The sequence below is a fragment of the Heptranchias perlo genome, unplaced genomic scaffold (genome assembly GCF_035084215.1).
Source record: "Heptranchias perlo isolate sHepPer1 unplaced genomic scaffold, sHepPer1.hap1 HAP1_SCAFFOLD_44, whole genome shotgun sequence".
NCBI classification, from domain to species: domain Eukaryota; kingdom Metazoa; phylum Chordata; class Chondrichthyes; order Hexanchiformes; family Hexanchidae; genus Heptranchias; species Heptranchias perlo.
Window position 1 is genome coordinate 5409188 of NW_027139453.1, and position 27107 is coordinate 5436294.

The 27107-nt window shown below is 43.1% G+C and overlaps 1 protein-coding gene and 1 long non-coding RNA gene across 2 annotated transcripts in view; both read left to right on the forward strand.

The window, feature by feature from the left end:
• LOC137312864 (uncharacterized) overlaps window positions 1-27107 on the forward strand; it is a 1008715-nt gene that overhangs the window by 309623 nt on the left and 671985 nt on the right. The window lies entirely within an intron of this gene.
• Window positions 13250-16421, forward strand: LOC137312876 (probable G-protein coupled receptor 139). The gene is made up of 2 exons (XM_067979256.1): window positions 13250-13346; window positions 15523-16421. The coding sequence occupies exons 1-2, from the start codon at window positions 13250-13252 to the stop codon at window positions 16419-16421; spliced, it is 996 nt and encodes a 331-aa protein (XP_067835357.1).

Genomic DNA, 27107 nt, shown 5'->3' on the forward strand with positions numbered 1-27107 from the left:
CATTATCATTGTATCAGGATGGTGGAAGGGGAAATAGATCTTGGTATTTTATCATCTAGTTATTCTTACGTTTCACTTTGTAACATTGCTGCAAGACAGTATGTTTCTCATTCATGCTCTGTTCTTTCCAAAGTTACCAAGATTATATTCTGGTCATCACAGAGTTAGATTATACCTATCTGCAATGCCTTTGAAAATTGTTGGTGCAAGAGTGGTTAGTGTAACTTGTTTGTTCAATGACGTGATTAATATCCGTCACCATGGAATACAATTCTCCCAGAAGAAGTTTTCTTCACAATAAATACGGCGTTTAATTCTTCATCTTACCTCAGAGTGTCAGGAGAGCATCGCTTCCAGCATCAACTGGAATCATCAGTCCACCAACAAACTAAACTAATCGATTCGTTCCTGATAATAGAATATCTGATACTCTGGACACTTTACGAGAAAGATTTACTATCCCGTCCTCGCTGCTGTCATTGTTCCTTGTAAGTCCCTATATCCAGCTATTAATTCTATAAACCATGTTTCACTGTATTACTGATTTTGTTATTTACTATCAGCTCGTCGCCGATTTTGGTGTCCTGAATAGTTCCTCTCCTGTCCTTCCCTCCTGACCACTGTCACCTTACATAGCAACCGTTCCACATCCCATACATACCTCTGGATGTGGTTGCGATGAATTTACGACTTCGTCGCTCCTTTTTAATCTAGAAATGTTTGTCTTGTCTGTTTCGGATTGATGTACAATTGACCCCCTGGTCTGTTTCTCTAGTAGAAAGTTTTCTCTTGCCCAAATATTACAGTCTAATTCTGAGCACGACCATCAACTAATAAAGAGCTTCCTTAGAATGTTGCTACTATCGATTTTATCAGAACTGTCAAATGATCCTGCATGGACTGCATGGAATCAGACTACACCAGACATTGACTTGGTTTTCACTATTTAACAAACATATTACTGGAGCAGCGAGAGAACGTGCATTTATCACACTGAATTACGATACAATAGACAATTGGATAAATATTTGAAATGCAAAAAATGCAGAGTTATGAGGAAAGTGAGTGGTCTAACCGGGCGGCTCATTCATAGAGCCGGAAGCAGCAAGATGAATCAAAGATTCTGGGATTCTATGATTCTATGATTTTTTGCTTCTTTGATACTGTGATCCTCTGATTCTATAATACTGTGATTCTATGATTATTTCTGACACACGGGCGCCTTTGTTCTTCGGGATTAAAATAATTTCCTTTTCTTCCGCTGAATTGCAGTTAACATAATGACGATCATTGTCCTGTCTCGTGGAAAGTGCGGACTCTCCAAATGTGTCACTCGCTACCTGGTGGCCATGGCAGCGGCGGATCTACTGGTCGTTTTCATTGATCTGATACTGAGGCAGATCCCCATTACTTATCGTTCACAGTTCACTTTTCTATACCACATTCCAGTGTGTAATATTCACGCCGTCCTGCTTAATGCAATCACGGACTGTTCTGTCTGGTTCGCCGTCACTTTCGCCTTCGATAGATTTGTGGCCATTTGTTGCCAGAAGCTGAAAACTAATATTGCACCGAGAAAACTGCGGCTGTCGTTTTAGCAACAGTGACTGTTCTGTTCATTTTAAAGAATATTTTTTGGTACTTTTTTTATACCGGTGATTATACGTTATCCAATAACCCCTGGTTCTGTGGTGTGACAAGCGGTGCTCTGTATTCGCAGATATGGACAGGCATTGTATTATTTCATTAACTTCTGAGTCCGGGTGTCCCATTTGTTCTGATTCTGCTGCTCAATACTTTCACCGTCAGACACATGGCAGTGGCCAGAAGGTCCCGCAGGAGACTCCGGGATCACAGCAATAGGGAGAGTCCCAGTGACCCAGAGATGGAGAACCGAAGGAAATCCATCATTTTACTGCTTTTTATCTCGGGGAATTTTATCCTGTTATGGGCGCTGTTTCTGGTGTTTGTAGTTACTTTGCGAATGTGGATGATGTTGTATTTTTCTGTAAATCTTCCTATATTTGTACAAGAAATGGGATTCATACTTCAGCTTCTGAGCTGTTGTACAAACACCTCTATTTATGCAATAAAACAGACTAAATTCAGAGCGCAGTTGAAGAATGTGGTGAAATATCCATTTATTGTAATTGTCAGGTTAATTAAGTAATTTGCAGAATGGAAGACTTCATGACATTTGATTCTTTCATGGACGCTTTCCGGTTCATCCTCTCCCCTGAACAGCCATTCTCCAAACTGCAGCATTGTGGTTGCAGTCCAGGCAACGCACAATGTGTCCTCCAGGAACTGACCAAAATCATTTCAATAATAGGAGCCCGGGCACAAATAAAGACCAGATCAAAAAGTATCGTGGAGAAAATATTAAACTCCTTTCCCAGTAACACTCTGTTAATGTTTTTTGGTTCAAATCTTCAGATTCTCACCTAAATTCATCATGGGAGAGAACTCACCTCAAGTACTGCATGGTTAAAGAGAAGACACACCCTCACCTCAAGTACTGCATGGTTAAAGAGAAGACACACCCTCACCTCAAGGACTGCACGGTTAAAGAGAAGACACACCCTCACCTCAAGGAATGCACGGTTAAAGAGAAGACACACCCTCACCTCAAGGATAGCACGGATAAAGAGAATGTTCGATATTCCATGAAGCATTTTGTGATTATCATAGAATCATAGAATGTTTACAGCACTTAGGCAAACCATTCGGCCCATCGAGCCCGTGCCGCCTGTTTGTAACAGGAAACCAGTAAGTTCTTCAAATGTTTCCCCTTCAATTATTTACCAAATTCCTTTTTGAAAGCCACTGTTCAATCTGCTTCCAACACCCTGTCAGGCAACGTATTCCAGTTCACAATTACTCGCTGTTTAAATAAGTTTTTCCTCATGTCGCCTTTGGTTCTTTTGCCAATCACCTTAAATCTGTGGCCTTTGATTCTCGACTAATGGGGAAAAAAATCTCTTTATTTACGTTATCTATAGCCTTCACGATTTTTAACACTTCTTTCAAATCTCCTCTTAACATTCTGTGCTCCAAGGAGAACGTTACCAGCCTCTCCAGTGACGCCACATTGCTGATGTCCCTCAACCATGGTACAATTCTAAAAAATCTCTTCTTCACTCCCTGTAAGGCCTTGACATCCTTCCTAAAGTGCAGTGCCCAAAATTGAACACAATACTCCAGCTGAGTTCCAAATAGTGTTCTATAAAGTTTTGGCATAACTTCCTTGCTTTTGTACATTATGTCTCCAATAATAAATTACAGGATCCCATATGCTTGTTTTCAGCAGCCTTCTCACCTTGTCCTGCCACCTTCAAAGATTTGTGTACAGACACCCCCAGGTCCCTCTCTTCCTGTCCCAACTTGAAAAGTGTACCAATTACTTTTTATTGTCTCTCCTCATTCTTCATATCAAAATGTATCAATTCAAGCTTCTCTGCACTAAATTTCATTTGCCATGTGTCGGCCCATTTCACCAGCCTGTCCGTGTCCTCATGAAGTCTGTCACTATTCTCCACATTACTCATCACATTCCCGAGTTTCGTGTGATCTGAAAACTTTGAAATTATACCCTGTGCACCCAAGACCAGTTCATTATTTTATATCAAAAGAAGCAATGGTCCTGACACTGACCCCTGGGGAACCCAACTGTATACTTCCCTCCATTTTAAAATCAACAAATATTCATCACTAATCTCTGCTTTCTGTCCCTTACCCAATTTGGTATCCACGCTACCACTGTGACTTTAATCGCATGAGCCTTAATTTTGCTCACGAGATAGTACGTGGGACTTTATGAAATGCATTTTGAAAGTCCATATACACAACATCAGCCGCACTACCCTCATCAATCTTCGCCGTTATTTCATGAAATAACTCATTCAATTTAGTCAATCACGAATTTCCTTTAAATAATCCTTGCTGAATTTGATTTATTAGCCCATACTTTTCCAAGTGCAACTTAATTTTGTCCCAGATTATTGTCCCTAAAAGTTTCCCCACCACCGATGTTAAGCTAATTGCCGGGTTTATCTCTCTCCCCTTTTTTTGAACAGGGGTGTAATATTTACGATCCTCCTCAACTCTTGCACCGCATCATATCTGAAGAGGATTGGAAGATTGTGGCCAGAGCCTCCCGAATATCTACCCTTAATTCACCCAAGAACCCAGGATGCAGCCCCTCTGGACCGGGTGTTTTGTCTACTTTGAGTGCTGACCACCTTTTAATACCTTCACTTTACCTATTTTTATCCTATCCAATATCGCAACTACCTCCCCCTTTGCTGCTACATTGGCAGCATCCTCTTCTCGATTGAAGACTGCGATAAAGTACATCAACCATACCTTCTACCTCCACAAGAAGATCTCCTTATTTATCCCGAATCGGCCGCACCCTTCCTTTGAATGTACACATCTACTATTTATGTATTTAGAAAATACTTCTGGGTTCCCTTTCATGTTCGCCGTTAAACAGTTCTCTCAATCTATTCTCGTAATCTCTCTTTGCCTCTCAATCATTTTTTTGGATCTCTTCTGCACTTTCTTCATTGAGCCCAGTTTTCTACTATATTCTGAACCTTACATTTATCAAAAGCCTCCTTTTCCTGCTTCATTTTCCTCTTTATATATTTTGTCACCCTTGGAGCTCTAGCTTTGGATGTCCTTCTTCAGTCTCCCTTTCTCTGTCCCCCCGCCCTTATGTGAATGAGAATCCTTTATATCCAAAACGTTTTCTCCTTGAAAGCATCCCATTGGTGAATTACTGTTTTGCCCACTGGTGTCCATCACCCTGCCAAATGAGTTTAAACACTCTCAAAAAACGAGTTATCCTTCCCGCGAGGATATTGCTCCCAGCTCTGTTGAGGTATAAACTGTACGGCTGTTACAGTTCCCTCTAGCCCCAGAACATTCACAATACCCCAATAATCTGAAGCCCTCCCTCCTGCACCACTTTCCAGTCACACATTAACCTGTCTTATCCTAATATTCCTATACTCATTAGCACGTGGCACTAATCCTGAGATTGCTACCTTTGATCTCCTGCTTTTTAACTTCAGCCTTAGCTCCTGAAACTTTGACTGCCGGAGATCAACCCTTTACGTTCATATGTCAATGGTTCCCACATGGACCACGACTTTTGGCTGTGTCCCTAACACCCTCAAAATGTTCCGCACGCTCTCAGTGATATCCTTTACCCTGGCACCAGGGAGGCAACACACGTTGCGGGAATCACGTCGATTGTTGCCGAAACGCCTGTTTATCCCACTGCTTATTCAATCACCGACAACAATTGTATTTCTACACTGTCTTCTGCACCCCGGTGCAGCCGAGTCTCGAACGGTGCGGTAGTGGTTTCGGGGAGCGGGCAGGAAATTGGACATGAATTTAGATTTGAGGTTAGGATCAGATCAGCCATGATCTTATTGAATGGTGGAGCAGTCCCGAGGGGCCGATTGGCCTACTCCTGCTCCAATTTCATATGTTCCTATGTTCTGATGTGCCACTTACTGCGTTCCGCCCCGTTGTCAACACCCTCACTGGTACTCAACACTGGATACAGGTTTGTGAGTACCACACGCATATGGGATTCCTGCAATGCCTGTCTGCTCCTCCTAGTCTGCCTGGTGGTCACCCACAGACTCTCCTCCTGAAACTCTCCAGAGCTGCGGGCTCACCACATCCTGAATCGTGCTATACACGAAATTCTCAACTTCCCGGATGCACTGTGGTTAAGGCAACCGCCCCTCAAGCTCAGAAACTCTAAGCTCGAGCTGGAGCAGTTGACGACAATTCCTGCACATGTGGTTTTCCAGGACATACAGTGTGCTGAATTTCCCACATGGCACAGGATGTGCAGCTCCGGACCCCAGCAGTCCTGCCATGTTAGCTAACAGATATTTAAACTGTCTTTTTAGCTTTAAGGCTATTTAACTGATAAGCTAAAACAAAATACTGAAAGTCCAACAATTAAAAAACACTAACGACTGTAAAAACGGTGAACAATCAATTAAATATTAATAATCACAACTGTAAACACCAAACACATTCACCAATCAATGAAATATTTCCCTGTATGTTACCTATTGCTTTGCCGACTAGTGTCCATCCGCCTGCTTGTGTTGTCAGATCACTCTTTCATTTTTCTGCCTGCTTCAGACTAACCGCTCGCGCCATTTTATCGACTTAAATACAAAGTGCGGGAACATGATTGAGGAATCTGCATTAGATACATTCAAAGTGTTGGAACACGTATCAGGAACCCGCATTGGATACATTCAAAGGGAGCAAACAAGATTGAGAGACACGCGTCATTACATTCAGAGGAACCTGCATTAGATGCATTCAAGTAACCAGAATACAATTGGGGAAAACACATTGGATTCATTCAAAGGGAACAGGGGGGAACCAGAGATACAAGGTTTTATCCGCCGGCCGGCAGGAAGCAGAGGCTGAATCTGATCTGTGTCATGTGGGAGCAGAACACAATATTCCAGCTGTTTATATTGATGATCCTGAACAATATTCCAAACTGTTCAAAACATCTGCAATTCCTGTTAAATATCGGAGGGCTTTAGATTATTGTAATGATCGCTGCGATTCCTCCCGATTTTATGAATTTGCAGCAAATTGAATCTCACTGAACCGGTGAAATATTAATTACCGAGATTATAAACAATGTAACTCTATGACAATTTAACTACGATGGCGAAGTGGTTCAAATATTAAACTCGAAATCTCAATGAAGTTTCCCCCCGCAGTTTCGAACCCTGCTCGCAGGAGCTTTGCTCAATGGCGGGCTCAGTGTTTCCTCGAGTTTATTTCCTTTAATCCGCTACCTCTGGCGATCACTGGTCGCGAAACTGCTCAGAATTCACTCCACTGCATTTATTAACCTGCTCTTACACAGATTGAGGCAAAGCTTATTGTTGTGATTGGAAACACGAATAATATGTGGGAGTCAATTAGATATTGTGGGCTGTTAGTAACTGAACAAAATGCAAACCTCAGTGAGAAATAAACACAGCGAATAATAATTTCAAAAGAGCATTTCAATATTTGGCAGAAAACGACAACAAATGGTTAAACAGACTCTTCCGTTGCGAGTTGGACACGTTTTGTCCAGTGTGTCAATCGACTCAGGCAGGACTCAAATCGGCAATCTTCTGACAACATCACGATTAACACCGAAAACAGAAGCCTTATACATTAGGACACGTGAGCAGTCTGCCGTCCCACAGACCAATGATCCTTAATCTTAATAACCGGTGATTGAACAATGTGATTGGATTTGTTTCAGCTCCATTCTCTGCACGGTACATTTCCCAGCGGCTCGTTGGTCTCGGGGGATGATTCTCACTTTGGGGGATTCCACTGATCGATCTCATTTCAGCGTTGGAGAAGGCAAGATTGACTGAGATCCAGAGCATGTTTGAGCTCCAGAGGACAGAATGCAGAGGGTTTGTCGTCGCAACACACGTGGAGTAGAGGAAATCTCTCAAGATGGTGCACAGATTGAACGTGAATGCAAATTTATCCGAATTCAGGCGATGTCATGGGGGCTGAAAGCAAAATGATTATTTATTGGCTGGAATTGAACCCGGGTCTCCGGCGTGGCAAGAGATCAATTTCATTCACCTTCCCACAATAAAATGAATGACATTCATTGTGGGAACATGGAGACGCTCACTGCAGAAATCTCCATGTCACAGCGAACGAGCTCTCCTGCAACCAGTGCGGCCTCCCTTCGGGCCTTTCGGTCACCACTAGTCACATCCTGCCAATTGGAGCATAGACCCATTAACCATGCAGCGCTTATCACGTTCCAGAAACAAGTGAAAGGTCTGCGGCCGGAACTGGGCGAGAACATTTTGAAAACTTTCTGCATTAAAATGAGTAAATATGAATAACGGAACAATTCTCTTTTGTGATTAAATGTGAATAAAATCCAATCTCTCCCAGCCCCGGTATATTTGCTCTGACTCATACGGTTCTGTGCACTCAAATCCAAATCACTGCAAAGGGATATAGACAGGTTCAGTGAGTGGGCAAGAAGGTGGCAGATGCAGGATAATGTGGGGAAATGTGAGGTTATTCACTTTGGTAGGAAGAATAGAAAAACAGTATAATTTTTAAATGGTGAGAAACTATTAAATGTTGGTGTTCGAAGAGATTTGGGTTTCCTCGTACAAGAAACACAAAAAGTTAATGTGCAGCTCCATCAAACAATGAGATAGGGAGGTCCTGCAAGTACAGCAAGCAACGGAGAGGGTTAAATGCCCAATTTCAACTCCAGTCAGCAAATGCTGAGAAGCTGCGAGAGTCCGTGGGAAAGAAACGAGAACGGAGCGTTAAGCGGTGGCCAGACGCCAAGATATCTGGGGGAGAAATTATCTGCGTCAGGGATGGGAAAGTTTTGGACATGAGAAATGTTTTCAGAAAGAGAGTCCAGACGGGCGAGGACAACTTGACTGGGATATGCATGCGCGAGAGGGGATGGTGGCTTTCGTGACCACAGGTGTTCTCATGTACGAAACAAAGGAACTAAAATACATACGTCTTAACCTCGAATGACGCAGGCGTGCTTATATATTAACCCTATGTTAACTATATTCATTTATCAGTGTAAAGATGGCATCGGAACGCAGGAACACGAGTGGGCCATTCATCCATCGAGCCTGTTCCCACATTCAATTAGTACCATAGGAACATGGAAACATAGGAACAATAGTGGGCCATTCATCCATCGAGCCTGTTCCCTCATTCAAATAGTGTCATCGGAACACAGGAACAAGAGTCGGCCATTCATGCATCGAGCCTGTTCCCCATTCAATTAGTACCATCGGAACACAGGAATAAGAGTAGTCCACACATCAATCGAACCTGTTCCCACATTCAATGAGTACCATAGGAACAAGTGTAGGCCATTCATCCGTCGAGCCTGTTCCCCCATTCAATTAGTGCCAGACTTTTGCCAAACCAAAATTTGTCAATCTCTGTTTCGAAATTTTCGCCAGTTATGGCAGGATCCATCCTTGACCCCTTCTAGTTCCCGTCTATATGCTGACCCTCGGTGATATCATGCGAAAATACAATATCAGATTCCCTGTGATGAAACACAGCGCTATCTCACCAGCACCTCTATCAAGACCTTCACTTTCTGATTGGTCACACAGCTTGTCCGACATCCAATACTGGATGAGCAAAGATTTCCTCCAACTAAATATTGGGAAGACCAAAGCCATTGTCTTTGGTCCCAGATGCAACCTCAGATCCCCAGCCACCGACTCCATCCTTCTCCCTGTCCATTGCCTGAGTGTGAACCAGACCGTTCACAGCCGCGGTGCCCTAGTTGACACTGAGATGAGCATCCGAACACATCTCAGCACGTTCACCAACATCACCTCCTTCCAACTCTGTAACATCGTCAACCTGCTCCCTACCTCAGCTCATCTGCTGCTGAAACACTCATCCATATCTTTTTTTACCTCGAGGCTTGACTATTCCAATGCTCTCCAGCCCGGCCAACCGTCTTTCACCATGCACAAAACTGAGAACATCCAAAACTCTGCTCCCGTTATCATAACTCGGAGCAAGTCGCATTCACCCATCACCCGCTGTGCTCGCTGACCAACATTGTTTCCCTGCCGGGAAAGCCTCGATTTTAAAATTCTCATCCTAGTTTTAATATCCCACCATGGCCTTGCCCCTCTCTCCCTGTCCCTGTTACCTCCTGCAGTTCAACAACCCTCCGAGATCTCTTGCGCTCCGCGATTTCAATCATTCCAATATTGAGGGCCGTGCCTTCAGCTGCCCAGACCCTCAGCTCTGGAATTCCCTCCCCAAACTTCTCCGCCTCTCTACCTCTCTCTCCGGCTCTATGAGGCTCCTTAAAATCTACCGCTTTGAACAAGCTTTTGGTCACCTGTGCTTATATCTCCTTTTGTGGCTCGGTGTTAAATTTTGTTTGATAACGATTCTGTGAAGCAACTTGGGATTTTTTTACGTTAAAAGCGCGATATAAATAAATGTCGTTGTTGTTTGATCTTTCACAGTTCATGCATCAAACCGTGACGCCACACTCCATACGTCATACCGTGAAGTCACATTCCACACATCATACCGTGATGTCACACTTCAAACATCATATGGTGATGTCACACTTCATAAATCATACACTGTGATAAGGAAGGGCATCCAAAGCTAGAGCTCCCTGAATTACTAAAGAGATAGAGATTAAAATGAAACAGGAAAAAGTGGATTATGACGAACGTCGGGTTCATAATGCAGTAGAGAACCAGGCTGAATTCAAATAGTACACATGAGATTTAAAAAGGGCATAAGAGGATCAAAGAGAGAGTATGAGAACATATTTGCGGCACAAATAAAAGTCCTTTATAAACATATAAGTCGTGAAGGAGTAGTCCCATGAGTTTGGAACCGATCAGAGACCAAAGTGACGATCTTCCAGTGGAGGCAGAAAGCACACGTACTAAATGATTACTATACATCCGTCTTCACTACAAAAGAGGATGCTGCCAATGTAGCGGTAAAGGAAGAGGTATTAGCGAAATTGGATAGGATAATAAAAGATAAAGAGGAGATACAAAAAGGGTTGTCAGTCCTCAAAGTAGAAAAGTCACCCGGTCTGGATGGGATAAATCCAAGGTTGCTGAGACAAGTAAGGTTCGAAATTGCGAACGCTCTGACCACAATCTTCCAATCCTCCTTAGGGAGGGGAGTGGTGCCAGAGACCTGGAGAATTGCAAATGTGACACCGCTGTTCAAAAAACGGGAGAAGGATAAACTCGGCAATTACAGGGCATTGTGCTTAATGTCGGCGGTGGGCACATTTATAGAGACATTAATTCACGACAAAATTAATTGGCAAATGGAAAAATATATGGTGAATAAAGGAAAGTCAGTACGGATTTTCTAAAGACAAATCATGTTCGACTAACTTGATTGAATTATCTGATGAAGTAAAGGAGACGGCTGATGAGGGTAGTGTGATTCATGTTATGTAGATGGACTTTCAAAGGCGTTTGAAAATGACCACATAATAGATTTTTTCGCGAAATTGAACCACATGGGATTAAAGGAGCAGTTTCTGCATTGATACGAATTTAAAAAGGAACAGAAAGCAGAGAGTATTAGTGGCCGGTTGTTTTAGTATTGCAGGGAACTGTGCAGTCGTGCTTCCCTGGAGCCAGTGTAGGGACGACTGCACTTTTTGATACATATTAATGATCTGGACTCGGGGATACAGGGCATAATTTCACATTTTCAGAATACACGAAACTCGGAAATGTAGTAAACAGTGAGGAGGATAGTAACAGACTTCAGGATAATCTAGATAGACAGGTGAAATACTGTAACTACATTAGACTTGTCAGGACAAGTTAAGAAGTCTGTTAAGAAGACATGCAGGATCCTTGGATTTATGAATAGATGCACAGAGTATAAAAGCAAGGAAGTTTTGCTGAACCTTTATAAAACCAGCCTTGAGGACCCACTGGAGTATTGCGGTATATTCTGGGCGCCACTCTTTAAAGAGGATGTCAAGGCCTTAGAGAGGTTAGAGAGGAGATTTGCTCGAATTATATCAGGGATGTAATGCTTTAGTTACGTGGCGAAACTGGAGAAATTGGGGTCGTTCTCCTTTGAGCAGGGAAGGTTAAACTGACCTTTGATAGAGGTGTTCAATATCACGAAGAGTTTTGATAGAGTGGCTAATGAGAAACTAGTTCCAGTAACAGAATGGTTGGTAAGCAGAGCACTCAGATTTAAGGTAACTGCAAAAGAACAAGATTAATCGTGAGGAAGATAAATACGCAGTTATTTGTTATGATCCACAGCGGTGGAAGCAAATTCAATAATAACTTTCAAAAGGGAATTGGATGAACACTGGAATTGGACAAATTTGCATGGCTATTGGGTAGGAGGAGGGGAGTGGGACGAATTGGATAGCTCTTCAGAGAGCCGGCATAGGCACGACAGGCCGAATTGCCTCCTTCTGTGCTGCGTCATTCTGCAATTCTATGATTCCACGCTAAATAACAATCAAGGAAAATGAAAGAGATCTGTCGGATTGACAATAAATTGCAACAGTCGCAACAATGCCCGGTGATAGTGAATTGAGCAAATAATTTGGGATGAATTAAATAGTCGATATTGAGCTGATATCGTGAGTTCACCCTGTCACTTCATAAATGATTGCTGCGACCGCATATAGAATACTGTGAACAGTACTGGTCACCACTGTAGGAAAGTGATACTCCAGCTATTGATTGGATACAAAAGAGAGCAACTGGAACGAATGAGTGCATGGAGGGATTGCGTTATGAGAAGAGCTGAAGTAAATTGGACATGTCCTCAGTGGGAAAGAGAAGATTGAGAGCTTATATGATTTCAGTTTTTAGATTCTAAAGGGACGAGATAATGTGGACCATGATCAGCTATTTCACCTTGTCCAGACCCATGGTACCAGACGACATGGCCTGCGCTTGAAGGGTGGTAAATTCAAAACTAATCTGCAGAAATTACATTGCGGTGTGCGAGTGGTAATCTATGGAATAGACACAATATGGAGACGGTGGAAGCAGTCAGTATTGATTCATTCAAATGCAAATAAATTAGATATCGTTCAGAAAATAGTATTTTGCAGTACAGTATTTGAATACTTTGAGACGTCACATGCGGTAAGTGCAGCACATTTAGCGTGAAAAGGTAACTTTGGACCTATAGTTCCCAAATCACAACACCAGTCGGGTTTTCCCCGTGTCATTTCTGGATCTGTTGTAAACTATTTGATAGAGATTGATTGCACAAATCCTTTATTATTGTATCAGGATGGTAGAAGGGCAAGTGATGGACCTTGCTCTCTTGTCGTTCTGTAATTCTTAGTGTCATTTGGTATCACACTGCAAGCCCGCGACTTTCACATTTATTTTCCATTCTTTTCAAAGTTACTGAGATTATATTCTGGTCATTGTAGCGTTAGATTATACCTTTCTGCCGTGCCTGCGAACATTGTTGGTGTAGCAGCGGTAAATGTAACTTGTTTGTTCAATGATCTGATTAATATCAGTCACCATGGAATACAATTCTCCCAGGAGAGGTTTACTCTACAATAAAAAAGGCGTTTCCTTCACCACCTCAACTCAAAGTGTGAGGAGAGCATCGCCTCCAGCATCAACTGGAATCATCAGCCCACCAACAAACTAAAATAATGGTTTCGTTCCTGATAATAAAATATCTGATACTCTGGACACTTTACGATTTCCAAAAGATTTACTATCCGGTCCTCGCTGCTGTTGGTGTCCCTGGTAAGTCCATATATCCAGTTATTAATTTTGTAAACCACGTTTAATTGTATTACCGTTCTTGTTATTTACTAACCCCTCGTCACATCATTTGGTTTTCCTGGTAAGGCTTTATATCCAGCAATGAACTCGATAAACCATGTTTCATTGTATTTCTGTTCTTAGTTTTTAATAACCCCTGCTCGCTGCTGTCGATGCCCCTGGTAAGTCTCCATATCCTGTTATTGATTCTGCGACCTATGTGCAACTGTATTACTCGTCATGTAATGTACATCATGACATCCAGAGAAACGGGGAAATTCAGTGCGCTTCTCTCACTGTGTCTGGGATTATTCCGAGCTCCTCTTACTGTGTTTGGTATAATACCGCGCTCCTCTGACTGTGTTTGGTATAATACCGCGCTGCTCTTACTGTGATTGGTATAATACCGCGCTCCTCTTACTGTGTTTGGTATAATACCGCGCTTCTCTTATTGTGTTTGGTGTCATTCCGCGCTCCTCTTACTTCGATTGGTATAATACCGCGCTCCTCTTACTGTGTTTGGTATAATCCCGCGCTCCTCTTACTGTGTTTGGTATAATACCGCGCTACTCTTACTGTGTTTGGAATAATAGCGCGTTCCCCTTTCTTTGTTTGGTGCAATACTCGAGCTTCCTCGTTGCGATTATTGGATATTCACCCATTCACTGGAATCAGCTGAATGAATAGTCCGCCCTTATTTACCGCTGTTTCCTCTCCGTGATTCAAAAAACTCTTTAAGGTTCTGAAAACAACAATTTCACTGAACGATTCCCTGCCTTCATCAGATTACTCTCTTTGGTCTCCACTGAAACCTGTGTCGTTCTCAAATTCTTAGCATGAGTTTGCCAGCGACCTTTAACTCCAGCTCCATGTGGTTCAGTTTGTGGGAGGAATGATTCAGTTCCCGTCAGCTGCCTCACTTCTCCCCATCTCCCTCACTGCACCGATGTCACTGCCCCAGGATGCTGAGGACAGGAATGCGAGTGCAACATGTAACAGGGCCAAATCTTCATTTTATTGCAATGAAATAACCATTTAGTCCCAGACCAGTCTGACACGGTTCAAAGGATCTCTCAGCGAGCCTCAGGCTGATTTTCTACCACCTCCTGCTATTCCACAATACAAATGAGTTAACTTCATTTTTACCTGTTTATTATATTGATATGTAACAACAAGATTCTAACTGGACTGCGATGAATTATTAACTAAATTCATGTTTTATTTTTACACATTCCCCGTTTCATTTCGTGAAACGATTTGATGCTCACCAAATGATGAAACCCAGAAGCCCAGCGCTGCCACTGAGTTCAGATCTTTCATGTTTTAATATTGTCAGACTGTTTGAAAAAACTGTTCATTCATATAAACGTTATGTGAATGTTCTGACTTTACTAATTATTCCATTAGTGGTTGTAGTTACTGTAAACGATTACCTTAAAGTCCCAAATAGTTCCTCTCCTGTCCGTGCCTCATGTCCACAGTCACCTTACAGAGCAACCGTTCCACATCCCTTACTTACCTCTGGGTGTGGGTGCGATGTTTTAACAACTTCGTCGCTCCTTTTTACTGCAGAAATTTTTGTCTTGTCTGTTTCACATTGATGTATCTTTGGCCCTGTGTTCTGTTTCTCCGATAGAGAGTTTTTTCTTGCCCGAGTATCACAGTCTAATTCTCAGCACGTCCATCAAACAATTAAAGAGATTCCTTAGAATGTAGCTATTGATTTCATCAGCGCTGTCAAATGATCCTGCATGGACTGCATGGAATCAGACTACACAAGACATTGACTTGATTTTCACTATGCAACAAACATATTACTTGAGCAATGAGAGAACGTGTATTTATCACAATACATTAAGGTACAATAATCAATTGGACATATACTTGAAAATAAAGAAATGCAGAATAATGGGGAAATTGGCTTACAGGTTGGCTCATTCACAGAGCTGGCAGGAACACGATGGGCCGAAGTGCCTCATTCTGTGCTTGAGGATTCTATGATTCGACGATTCTATAGTACTGTGATTCTCTGATTCTGTGATTCTCTGATTTTATGATTCTACGATTCTGTAACAGTGTGATTCTATGATTATTTCTGTCACACTCTCGCCTTTGTTCTGAGTTTACTATAATTTACTTGTCTTCCGCTGAATTGCAGTTAACTTAATGACGATCATTGTCCTGTCTCGTGGAAAGTGCGGACTCTCCAAATGTGTCACTCGCTACCTGGTGGCCATGGCAGCGGCGGATCTATTGGTCGTTATCACTGATCTGATATTGAGGCAGATCCCCATTACTTATCGTTCACAGTTCACTTTTCTATACCACATTCCCGTGTGCAATATTCACGCCGTCCTGCTTTATGCAGCCACAGACTGTTCTGTCTGGTTCACCGTCACTTTCACCTTTGATCGATTTGTAGCCATTTGTTGTCAGAAGCTGAAAACAAAATATTGCACCGAGAAAACGGCGGCTGTGGTTTTAGCAACAGTGACTGTTCTGTTCTGTTTAATGAATATTTTTTGGTACTTTTTCTATACCCGTGATTATATGTTATCCAATAGCCCCTGGTTCTGTGGTGTGACAAGCGGTGCTATATATTCGCAGATATGGGCAGGCATTGAATTCCTCCATTATATTCTAACTCCGGGTGTCCCTTTTGGTCTGATTCTGTTGCTGAATGCTTCAACTGTCAGACACATTTTAGTGGCCAGCAGAGCCCGCAGGAGACTCCGGGGTCACAGCAGTGGGGAGAGTCCCCGTGACCCAGAGATGGAGAACCGAAGGAAATCCATCATTTTACTGTTTGTTATCTCGGGGAATTTCATCCTGTTATGGGCGCTGTTTCTGGTGTTTGTAGTGTCTGAGCGAATGTGGTTTATGGGGTATTCCTCTGTATATCTCCCGACATTCGTAAGAGAAATGGGATTTATACTTCAGCTTCTGAGCTGTTGTACAAACACCTGTATTTATGCAATAACACAGACTAAATTTAGACAGCAGTTGAAGAATGTTGTGAAATATCCATTTATTTTAATTGTCAGGTTAATTAAATAATTTACAGAATGGAAGACTTCCTGACATTAGATTCTTACTTGGACGCTATTCGATTCATCCTCTCCCCTGAACATCCATTCTCCCAAAATGACGCACAGTCGTTACTGTATATACAACCAACAAGATATCTTCCTTCATCTTCCCAAGTAACTAGGCGTGGACAATAAAGGAGCCTTTTCATCGTCATCTATATTCTGGATAACTTTTCTTTCAAATGTGGTCTGCTGGTTTGACCAATCCATTCACTGCGGTGTCTGCGATTACAAATTAACAATGTTCGATATTTCAGCAAGCAATTTGGGATTATCATAGAATCAACAAATGGTTACAAAGCATAAGCATGCCATTCGGCCCACCCAGCCCCTGCCGACTCTTTATAAGAGAATTCCAGTTCGTCGCATTTCCCAACACTTTCCCTGTCGCCCTTCAAATGTTTTCCTATTAATTATTTACCAAATTCCACTTTGAAAGCCACGATTGAATCTGCTTCCACCACCCTTTCAGGCAACGTATTCAAGTTCAAAATTACTCGCTGGGTAAAGAAGTTTTCTCTCATGTCGTCGGTGGTTCTTTTGCCAATCACCTTAAATCTGTGTCCCCTAATTCTCAACCCGTCCACCAATGGGAACAGTTTCTCTTCATTTACTTTATCTAAAACCTTCATGATTTTGAATACTTGTGTCAAATCTCCTCTTCGCCTTCTCTGCTCGAAGGAGAACAATCTCAGCTTCTCCAGTCTTTCCGCATAAATGTAGTCCCTCATCCCTGGATCGATTCTATTAAATCTTGTCTGCACCCTCTCCAAAACCTTCACATGCTCCCTAATGTACGGTGCCCATAATTGAACACAATTCTAAAGTTGTGGCCGAACCAGTGTTGTATAAAGGTTCAACATAACACACTTGCTTTTGTACTCTATGCCTCTATTTATACAGCCCAAGTTCCACTATGATTTTTAAACACTTTCACAACCTGTCCTGCTACCTTCAAAGTTTTGAGTATATGTACTCCCAGGTCTCTCTGTTCCTGCACCCCCTTTAGATTTGTAACATTTAGTTTATATTGCCTCTCCTCATTCTTCCTGCCAAAATGTAATCACCTCGCATATCTCTGTGTTCAATTTCATTTGCCATGTGTCCGCACATTGCACCAGCCTGTCTATATCCTCTTGAATTCTATCACTATCCTCCTCACTGTTTATTATACTTCCAAGATTGTGTCTTCTGCAATTTGAAATTGTGCCTGCACACCCAAGTTGAAGTCATTAATATATATCAACAAATCAATGGTCCTAGTACTAACCCCTGGGGAATACCCCCATATACCTTCCTCTAGTCCGAAAAACAACTGTTCACCACAACTCTCTGTTACCTGTCACTTACCCAATTTTGTATCCATGCTGCCTCTGCACTTTTATTCCGTTGGCTTCAATTTTGCATGTTTCAAAAGTTGACCAAAGTGTATAATAAGTTCAGGAGAGACACTAACAGAGAGCAAATGTAAGATGGATCTCACAGTCCTTGTGATACTCGGATGAAGACGTCATTTCGGACAGTACTCTGCCATGCGTTTCATATCATTAATGACTGTGGTTTACAGGGTAGAAAATTCACGAGTTTCAGTAGCAAAGGCATTGTCATCAGCAGAAATTAATTTCCGTAATCTGGTCTCGGGGAGTTTATGTACAGATTAGAAAGGATAGATGCTAGGACTGATCCCTGAGGGAAACCATTGATTTGGTATCTCCGTGGCATGGTGCAGTCGGCCAAGTGTACTCTGAAACTTCGGCCGAGGGCCTAATTGGTTGGTCTAAACACCGAAACAGATTGAGTGCTTTGGGGTTGAAACATGTGAGGAAAGCGGAATAGATGCACACAGAGGGGAAAAGAGAGAATAAGGAACCGAGCCAAACTAGATAGTAACAAACAATCACCTGAACTGAGCTGCAAAACCTGGAAAAGTAGACTAATGTCCTGGGGCTGAGACGATGGTGTGAGCATCTTGAAACTCGCTGTCTCAGTGTGCACGTATTTTAAGTGGGATGGTGTGAGTGTCGCTGAGACGATGTGCAGCATTGCTCTGTGAGATTTGTATTCTTTCTCTTACTTTCTGTCTCGATTCTCATTATCCTCTTTCCCTCCGACACTCCACCTTTGTCTTGCTGTTTGTCCCACTACCTTTGTTTCATTTTCTCTCACGCTGTCTCCCTCTTTCTCCTTGCTTTTACCTCTATCTGCATTTCTCCCTCGAGACGATGTGCAGCCGAGTGGGAGAATTACACCCTTTATATTTTTTTTCTCTCTCCCCTTTTGTTTCCTCCACTCTCTTTCCACGTCCTTTCCCACTATTTTTGTTTCATTCTGTCACACGCTATCTTCCTCAACACTCTCCCTCTGTTTATTTTTCATTCTCTGTGTGATTCTCTATCCGCCTTCCTCAGTTTCACTTGCTGTTCTTCTCACTCTAATCTGGGGGACAGGCAATTCGAGATGATGTGTCGCCTCGTGGAAGCAGCGCCCTGTGCACCGTTTATATTTTTTCTCTCTCGCAACGCTCCGGCTCAGTATCCTGTTTTACTGTCTTCCATTCCGCTATCATTCGTATTTTCCTCGCCTCTCCGACATTTTCCGCTATCTCTCACCGTTCCTCGATCTTTGTGTTGGGTGCCCGCATCTCTTCCACTCTCTGTGAGTATTTTTTTCTCCTTGTGTCGCTTTCTGATCTGCATCTCTCCTTTTCATTGTTTCATTTCTCAGTGCCTTTCCTCCTCTACTCTATTGGCTGTCGGGGATAAAAGATTTTTTTTTTCATGGGATGTGGGCGTCGCTGGCTATGACGGCATTTTATGCTCATCCCGAATTGCCCTTGAGAAGGTGATGTTGAGTGAATTTCTTGAACCGCTGTTGTCCGTGTGTTGATGGTTTCTCCCGTAGTGCTGTTGAGAAGGGAGCTCCAGGATTGAACCAGCGACGATAAGGGAACGGCGACATATTTCCAAGTCAGGATGGTGTGTGAGTTGTTTTTTCTGGTGTCCGGTTCGATGTTACTGAAGTCTTTTTTTTTTAAGCGAGATTTAACAACTGAGTTGCTTGCTGGGCCATTTCAGAATCATCACATTGTTCGGAGTGGGGAATTACAAAGAGGCCAAACTTGGAAGGGACTGCAGGTTTTTACCAGAATCTATTCATTTCACGGCCACCATTACTGACACTAGTATTTCAATTACACATTTTATTTAATTAATTGTTTGGGATTAAATTCCCCAGCAGCAGTAGCGGAATTTGAATTTATAACTGTGGATTACTAGTGCTGTAACTTAACAACTATGCTACCGTGCCCTTATGGCAAACCGAGCAATGAGAAGGGGTTGATTAATAATCTTGTCGTGCGGGGTCCTTTCGGGAAGAGTGACCACAACATGATAGAATTCTTCATTAAGATGGATAGTGAAGTTGTCCAATCCGAAACAAGGGTCCTAAATCTAAGAAAAGGAAACTGGGAAGGTATGAGGAGTAAGTTGTCTATGATAGTTTGGGAAGCTTCAACGAAATGAATGATGATGGTTAAGCAATTGCTGACATTTAAGGAACGAATGCATGAATTGCAACAATTTTATACATTCCTTTCTGGTGCAAAAACACAAAAGGAACATCTGCCAAACCATGGCTAACAAAAGTATTAGATCCAAAGACGATTCATATCAAGTTGCCAGAAAAATTAGCAAGCCTGAGATTTGGGAGAAACCTAAAAGTGGACTGTAAAAGCTTCTCCATGCATGTAAGAAGAAAACGATTAGTGAAGTCAAATGTAGGTTTCTTAAGAACAGAAACGGGAGAATTTATAATGGGGAACAAGGAAATGGCAGAGCAATTAAACACATACTTTGGTTCTGTCTTCACGGAAGAGGACACAAATGACTTCCCAGAAAAGCGAGGGAGACAAGGGACTGGTGAGAAGGAGGAATTAAAGGAAATTAGTATTAGTAAATCAATAGTGCTGGATAAATTAATGGGACTGAACGCTGATAAATCCCCAGGGCCTGCTAATCTGCATCCCAGAGTAATAAAAGAGGTAGGCATGTAAATAATGGATGCGTTACTTGTCATCTTCCAAAATTCGATAGATTATGGAACAGTTCCTGCAGATTGGAGGGTGGCAAAATTAATCCCACGATTTAAAAAAGGATGGAGAGAGAAAAGAGGGAACTGTAGACCGGTTAGCCGAACATCAGTAGTAGGGAGAATGCTGGAGTCCATTATAAAGGATGTGATCACAGGACATTTATAACATATCAACGGGATTAGACAAAGTCAACATGGATTTATGAAAGGGAAATCATGTTTGACAAACCAACTGGTGTTTTTCGAGGATATAACTGCTAGAATAAATAAGGGAGAACCACTGAATGTGTTTGTTTGTATTTTCAGAAGGCCTTTGATAGAGTCCCACATCAGAGGTTAGTGCAGAAAATTAAAGCACATCGGATTGGTGGTATTACACTGGCATGGATTGAAAATTGGTTAACAGACAGGAAATAGAGTGTAGGAGTAAATGCGTCTTTTTCGGTGTGGCAGGCAGTGACTAGTGGGGTACCGCAGGGATCAGTGCTTGAGCCCCAGATATTCACAATATATATCAATGATTTGGATAAGGGAACGAAATGTAATATTTCCAAGTTTGCTGATGATACAAAACTAGGTGGGATCGTGAATTGTGAGGAGGATGCAAAGAGGCTTCGATTTGATATGGACAAGTTGAGTGAGTGGGCGAATACATGTCAGATGCAGTATTAATTGGATGAATGTGAAGCTATCCACTTCGGAAGGAAAAACAGAAAGGCAGAGTATTATTTAAATGATGATAGATTGGGAAATGTTGATGTACAAAAGGACCTGGGTGTCCTTGTACATCAGTCACTGAAAGCAAACATGCAGGTGCAACAAACAGTTAGGAAGGCAAATGGTATGTTGGCCTTCATTGCAAGAGTATTTGAGTATAGGAAAAGGATGTCTTACTGCAGTTATACAGGACCTTGGTGAGACCACACCTGGAGCATTGTGTGCAGTTTTGGCCTCCTTAGCTAAGAACGGACATTCTTGCCATAGAGGGAGTGCAGCGAAGGTTCACCAGAGTGATCCCTGGGATGGCAGGACTGTCATGTAAGGAGAGATTCGGTCGACTCGGTCTGTATTCACTGGAGTTTAGAAGAATGAGAAGGGATCTCAATGAAATATGATAAATTCTGACAGGACTAGATAGTCTGGATGCAGGGAGGATGTTTCCCCGGGCTGGGGGGTCCGGAACAAGGGGTCACAGCCTCAGGATACGGGGTAGGACATTTTGGACTGAGATGAGAAGAAATTTCTTCACTCAGAGGGTGGTGAACCTGTGGAATTCTCTACCACAGGAGGCTGTGGAGGCCAAGTCACTGAATATATTTGAGAAGGAGCTAGATTTCTGGACACAAGTGGCGTCAAGGTGTATGGAGAGAGCGGGAATCTGGTATTAAGATCAAGGATCAGCCATGATCATATTGAATGGCGGAGCAGGCACGAAGGGCCGAATGACCGACTCCTGCTCCTATTTTCTGTGTTCTATGTTTCCTTCTCTGTGACGATCTCTCTGTGCCGATCTCTCTCTCTCCCCCTCTGTTCTATGTCTCTCTCTGTCTCTCTCTCTCCGAGTCTCCCTCTCTCTGCTTATGAATTTCTCTGTCTCTCTGCGTGTCACTCTCTCTGTCTATCACTCTCTCCGTGACTCTCTCTCTGTCCATCGCTCTGCGTCACTTTCTCACTCTCTCTCTCAGTCTCTCTCTCTTTCTCTCAGTCTCTTTGCCTATGTCTGTCTCTCCCTGTCTCTCTCCCTCTGTTTTTTTCTCTCTGTTTCTCTCCCCCTCTCTCTCTTCCTCTCAGTGCCTCTCTCTTCTTCTGTGTGTGTGTGTGTGTGTATGTGTCTCTCAGTGTTTCTCTCGCTGTGTGTGTTTATCATTCAATGTCTGAATGTCTCTCTGTTTCGCTCTCTCTCTTGCTCTGTGTCTCATTCCTTCTCTCTGTCTCCCTCTTTCCTTCTCACTCTATGACTCTCTTTGTCTCTCTTTGTGTCTCTCTCTGTCTCTGTGCCTCTATCTTTCTTTTTCTCTCACTCGCTGTCTCTATCTCCGTTCCTCTGCCTATCTCTCGCTCACTGTGACCTTTCTCTCTCACCATCTCTCTCTGTCTCTATCTCTCTCTTTCTCACTGCTCCTCTCTCTGTCTGTCTGTCTCTCCCCCTCTCTCTCCCTGCCTCTATCGCTCTGGGTCATTCTCTCTCTGTGTCTCTCTCTTTGTCTCTCTATCCCCCTCTCTATTTCTGTACGTATGTATTTCTGCGACTCTCTCTATGTGTGTATCTCTCTGCACCCGCGCTCTCTGTCTCTGTATGTGTATCTCTGTATATATCTCTCTCTGTTTGCGTCCCTCTTTGTATTTCTCCCTCTCATTGTTTCCCTCTATCTGTCTCTCACTCTCTGTTTTTCTCACTCTCTCTCTCTGCTTCGCACTCTGTCCCTCTCCCTCTCTGTCTCTCTATCCGTCTCTCTGTCACCTTCTCTCTCCCTGTCACTATATCTGTCTCTCTCTCTCTTTCTCTAGCAATGTGTCTCTTTGTGTCCCCGTGTCTCTGTGTGTGTCTCTCTCTGTCTCTCTCTCCATTTCTCTCTCCCTCGTCTACCGAGCTCTCTCTTTGCCTTTCTTTCACTGTCGATCTTTTTCTCTCTTTGACTCTCTGCCACACTCTCTGTCTGTCTCTCTCTTTCGATGTCTCTCTCAGTCTCTCTTCCTCCTTCTCTGTGCCTCTCTCTCTGTGCCTATCTCTCTTTCTCTCTGTCTCTGTTTCTTTCTCTCTCTGGCTCTGTCTGTGTCTCTCTATTTTTATCTCCACCTCTGTATCTCTTTCTCTGCCGCTCCCTCTGTCTCTCTCGATGAGTCTCCCTCTCTCTGTGTATGACTCTCTCTGTTTCTTTCTCTGCGTGTCACTCTCTCTGTCCATCTCCCTCTCAGTGTCTCTCACTCTGTCCCTTGCTCTGCGTCTCTTTCTCTCTCTCCATCTCTGTTTCTTTCTCCCTCTCTCTTTGTGTGTATCTCTCTCTCTCTCTCTTTGTTTCGCTCTATGTGTGTGTGTCTCTCTCTGTCCATCTCTCTCTCGGTTTCCCTCTCTCCATCTTGCTCTTTGTCTGTCTCGGTCTCTGTCTCCCTTTTTCGTTCTCTCTCACTGTCTCTCTTTGTCTCTCGCTCTCTCTGTGTGTCTCTCTCTGCTTTTGTGCCTCTCTCTCTTTCTCTCTCTCTCTCTCTCTCGCTCTCTCACTCTCGCTATCTCCGTCCCTCTGCCTCTGTCTCGCTCACTGTGCCTCTTTCTTTCTCACCATCTCTCTCTATCTTTCTCTGGCTCCATCGCGCTCTCTCTCTCTCTCTCCGTGCCTCTCTCCCTCTCTCTCTCTCTCCTCCCCTGTCTCTATCCCCATGGGAAAATTTCTCTCTATCTCTCTGTCATTCGGTCTCTCTCTGTCTATAATTACAGAATGGTTACAGCACAGCAATTTTATTCCCTTCAATTATTTATCCAATTCCTTTTTGAAAGCCACAATTGAATCTGCTTCCACCACCCTTTAAGGCAGCGCATTCCAGATCACAATTACTCGCTGGAGAATAACCTTTTCCCTCATGTCCCCTTTGGTTCTTTTGCCAATCACCTTAAATGTGTGCCCTCTTGTTCTCGACCCGTCCGCCAATGGGATCAATTTATCTTTATTTACTTTATCTAAACCCGTCATGATTTTGAACACGTTTATCAAATCTCCTCTTTACCTTCTCCGCTGTAAGGAGAACAACCGCAGCTCCTCCAGTCTATCCACGGAACTGAAGACCCTCATCCCTGGAACCAATCTAGTGAATATTTTCTGCACCCTCTCAAAGGCCTTCACATCATTCCTAATGGTGGTGCCCAGAATTGTACACAATTCTCCAGCCATTCTCTAAAGTATCGAAATATTTATAAACCTACGAGAAAGCAGAAAACACTGCAGCAAAATTCAACCAAACAGATGAGAAGTTCAGACACCAGGGGCATGAAAGACTGTAAAGGCTGAGGCTGCTTTCTCTGGAAAAGAGAAGGCCGAGAGGTGATCTATTGGAGGTCTTTAAAATTATGAAGGGGTGGGCGTGCATTAAATGGGGTAGACATAGAGAAGATATTTCCACTTATGAGAGAGACCAAAACTCGAGGCCATAGATATAAGTTAGTCACCAATAAATCCAATAAGTAATTCAGGAGAAACTTCTTTCCCCAGAGAGTGGTTAGAATGTGGAACTTGCTACCGCATGGAATGGCTGAGGCGAATCGAAGAGATGCATTTAATGGGAAGCTGGATAAGTACATGAGGGTGAAAGGAATAGAAGGTTATTCTGATAGGGTGAGATGAAGTAGGGTGGGAGGAGTCTCGTTTGGAGCATAAACACCGGCATGGACCAGTTTGGGCGAATGGCCTGTTTTTGTGCTGTAAATTCTATGTAAAAAAAATCACACACGTTCAAAATAATTCATAGGTTCTACTTAATGACGTGTCTCCGCCTGATCAGTGGTCTTATTGTTTGAGATGTGTCAGTTAAAGTCCTTTGATCTTCCAACACCCCACAATGTGGAACCAAAGTAGAGATAAATATAAAGTAGCTGTTTTTGCTTCCAAACCAGAACACCAGTCGAAGGAGGGCGAGCGAATAGTCTCTCTGAGGGATGGGAATTATTTAAATTTAAATATATTCTTTATTAATACAATTTGTAAAGGTACAAACAATGCAATTCAAGTCATGCTTCAAACAATACAATACGGGTCATAGAAATATAGAAACTTAGAATATAGGAGCAAGAGTCGGCAATTCGGCCCTTCGGGCCTGCTCCTCCATTCAAAATGATCATGGCTGATCGCCTAACTCAGTTCCCGCTTTTTCCCCATATCCCTTGATGCATTTAGCTTTAGGAAATATATCCATCTCCTTCTTGAATACATCGAATGATTTGGCCTCCACTGCCTTCTGTGGTAGAGAATTCCACAGGTTCACCATCCTCTGAGTGAAGAAATTGCTCCTCATCTCGGTTCTAAATGACATACCCCGTATCCTCAGACTGTGACCCCTGGTTCTGGACTCCACAGCCATCGGGAACATCCTCCCTGCATCTAGTCTGTCTAGTCATGTTACATGTTTCGATGAGATCATCCGTCATTCTTCGAAACTCCAGTGAATATAATTTGCAACGGTACATATCGTACAATTCAATGGCCCCGGTACAATCAATACAGTTACGCACCATACATGGTGTACGATATCAAGGGAGGTGGGGGGCCTTTCTCGGTGGCCTTTTCCGATAAAGCCTTCGCGTAGGTCGCACCTCACCTCAATGCGTCCCGCAGCAGTAAACCTGGACCTTGGAGTGCGCCAGTCGGCAACATTCGGTCGTGGACAGCTCCTTCAGCCGGAAGACCAGCAGTTTTCGGACGGACCAAAGGGCCTCCTTCACCGGGTTGACGGTCCTCCAGCCGAAGCTGATATTTGTCTCGGAGTGCGTCGCGGGGAACAGCCCGTAGAGCTGAGGGATGGGCAATTCACATTTCCCTTACCCCTGAGAGTCGTTTAAACCAGAGGAACCACATTCCAGTTGGAATCTGCAGCCCTGCTCCCCGCTGTACAATGCTGATGGTCACAAACTCTCTATCTGTGTACGCGTATGCATTTCGGTTGCTGCCAGGTTCAGACGGTTCTGTCTGTTTCACATTTTTCCGTGAGTAAATGATGTTACTCGTGAACAGCAAATGTTAAATGTTACGTGAGGGACGAATATTGTGAATAATTCTCCTACCTCTCCCTTCCCATTTACCATGGGAGGTCGAAACATGCAGCCTATCAGCACGAGGCAATGGATAGCAAACAGGTCAATTTCCCATCTCGACCCAGATATGACGCAAATATTTGTAATAACCCTACAGAATCATATTGAATCCTATAATGAAAAACCCACAGAAGGAGTCCATTCGGCCCATCGTGACTGTGCCAGCTCTTTGGAAGAGCTATCCAATTAATCCCATTCCCCCGCCCTTTCGCCATAGCTCTGCAAAATTTTCCCCTTCAAATATTATTCCAATTCCCTTTTGAAAGTTACGATTGAATCTGCTTTCCCCGCCCTTTCAGGCAGCGCATTCATGACTTTGAAAACCTCTCGTAAATCTCTCTTACGCCGTCTACGCTCTAATGAGAACAACCCCAGCTTCTCCAGTCTCTACACATAACTGAAGTCCCGCATTCCTGGAACCATTTTAGTAAATCTCCTTTGCACCCTTTTCCAGGCCTTGACGTCCTCCTTACAGTGTGACGCCCAGTATTGAAAACAATACTCCAGCTGGGGCCTAACCAGTGTTTCATGAAGGTTCAGCATAACTTCCTTGCTTTTGTACTTCATGTCTCACTATTTTTAAAGCCAAGGATCCTGCATGCTTTTTTAAAAGCCTTCTCATCTTTTCCTGCCACCATCAAAGATTTGTGTACGTGCACCCCCAGGCCTCTCTGTTCCTGCACCCCATTTGAAATGGCACCATTTCGTTTCTATTGCATCTCCTCATTCTTCCTACCAAAATCCTAGAGTCAACTAACAGACATCAAC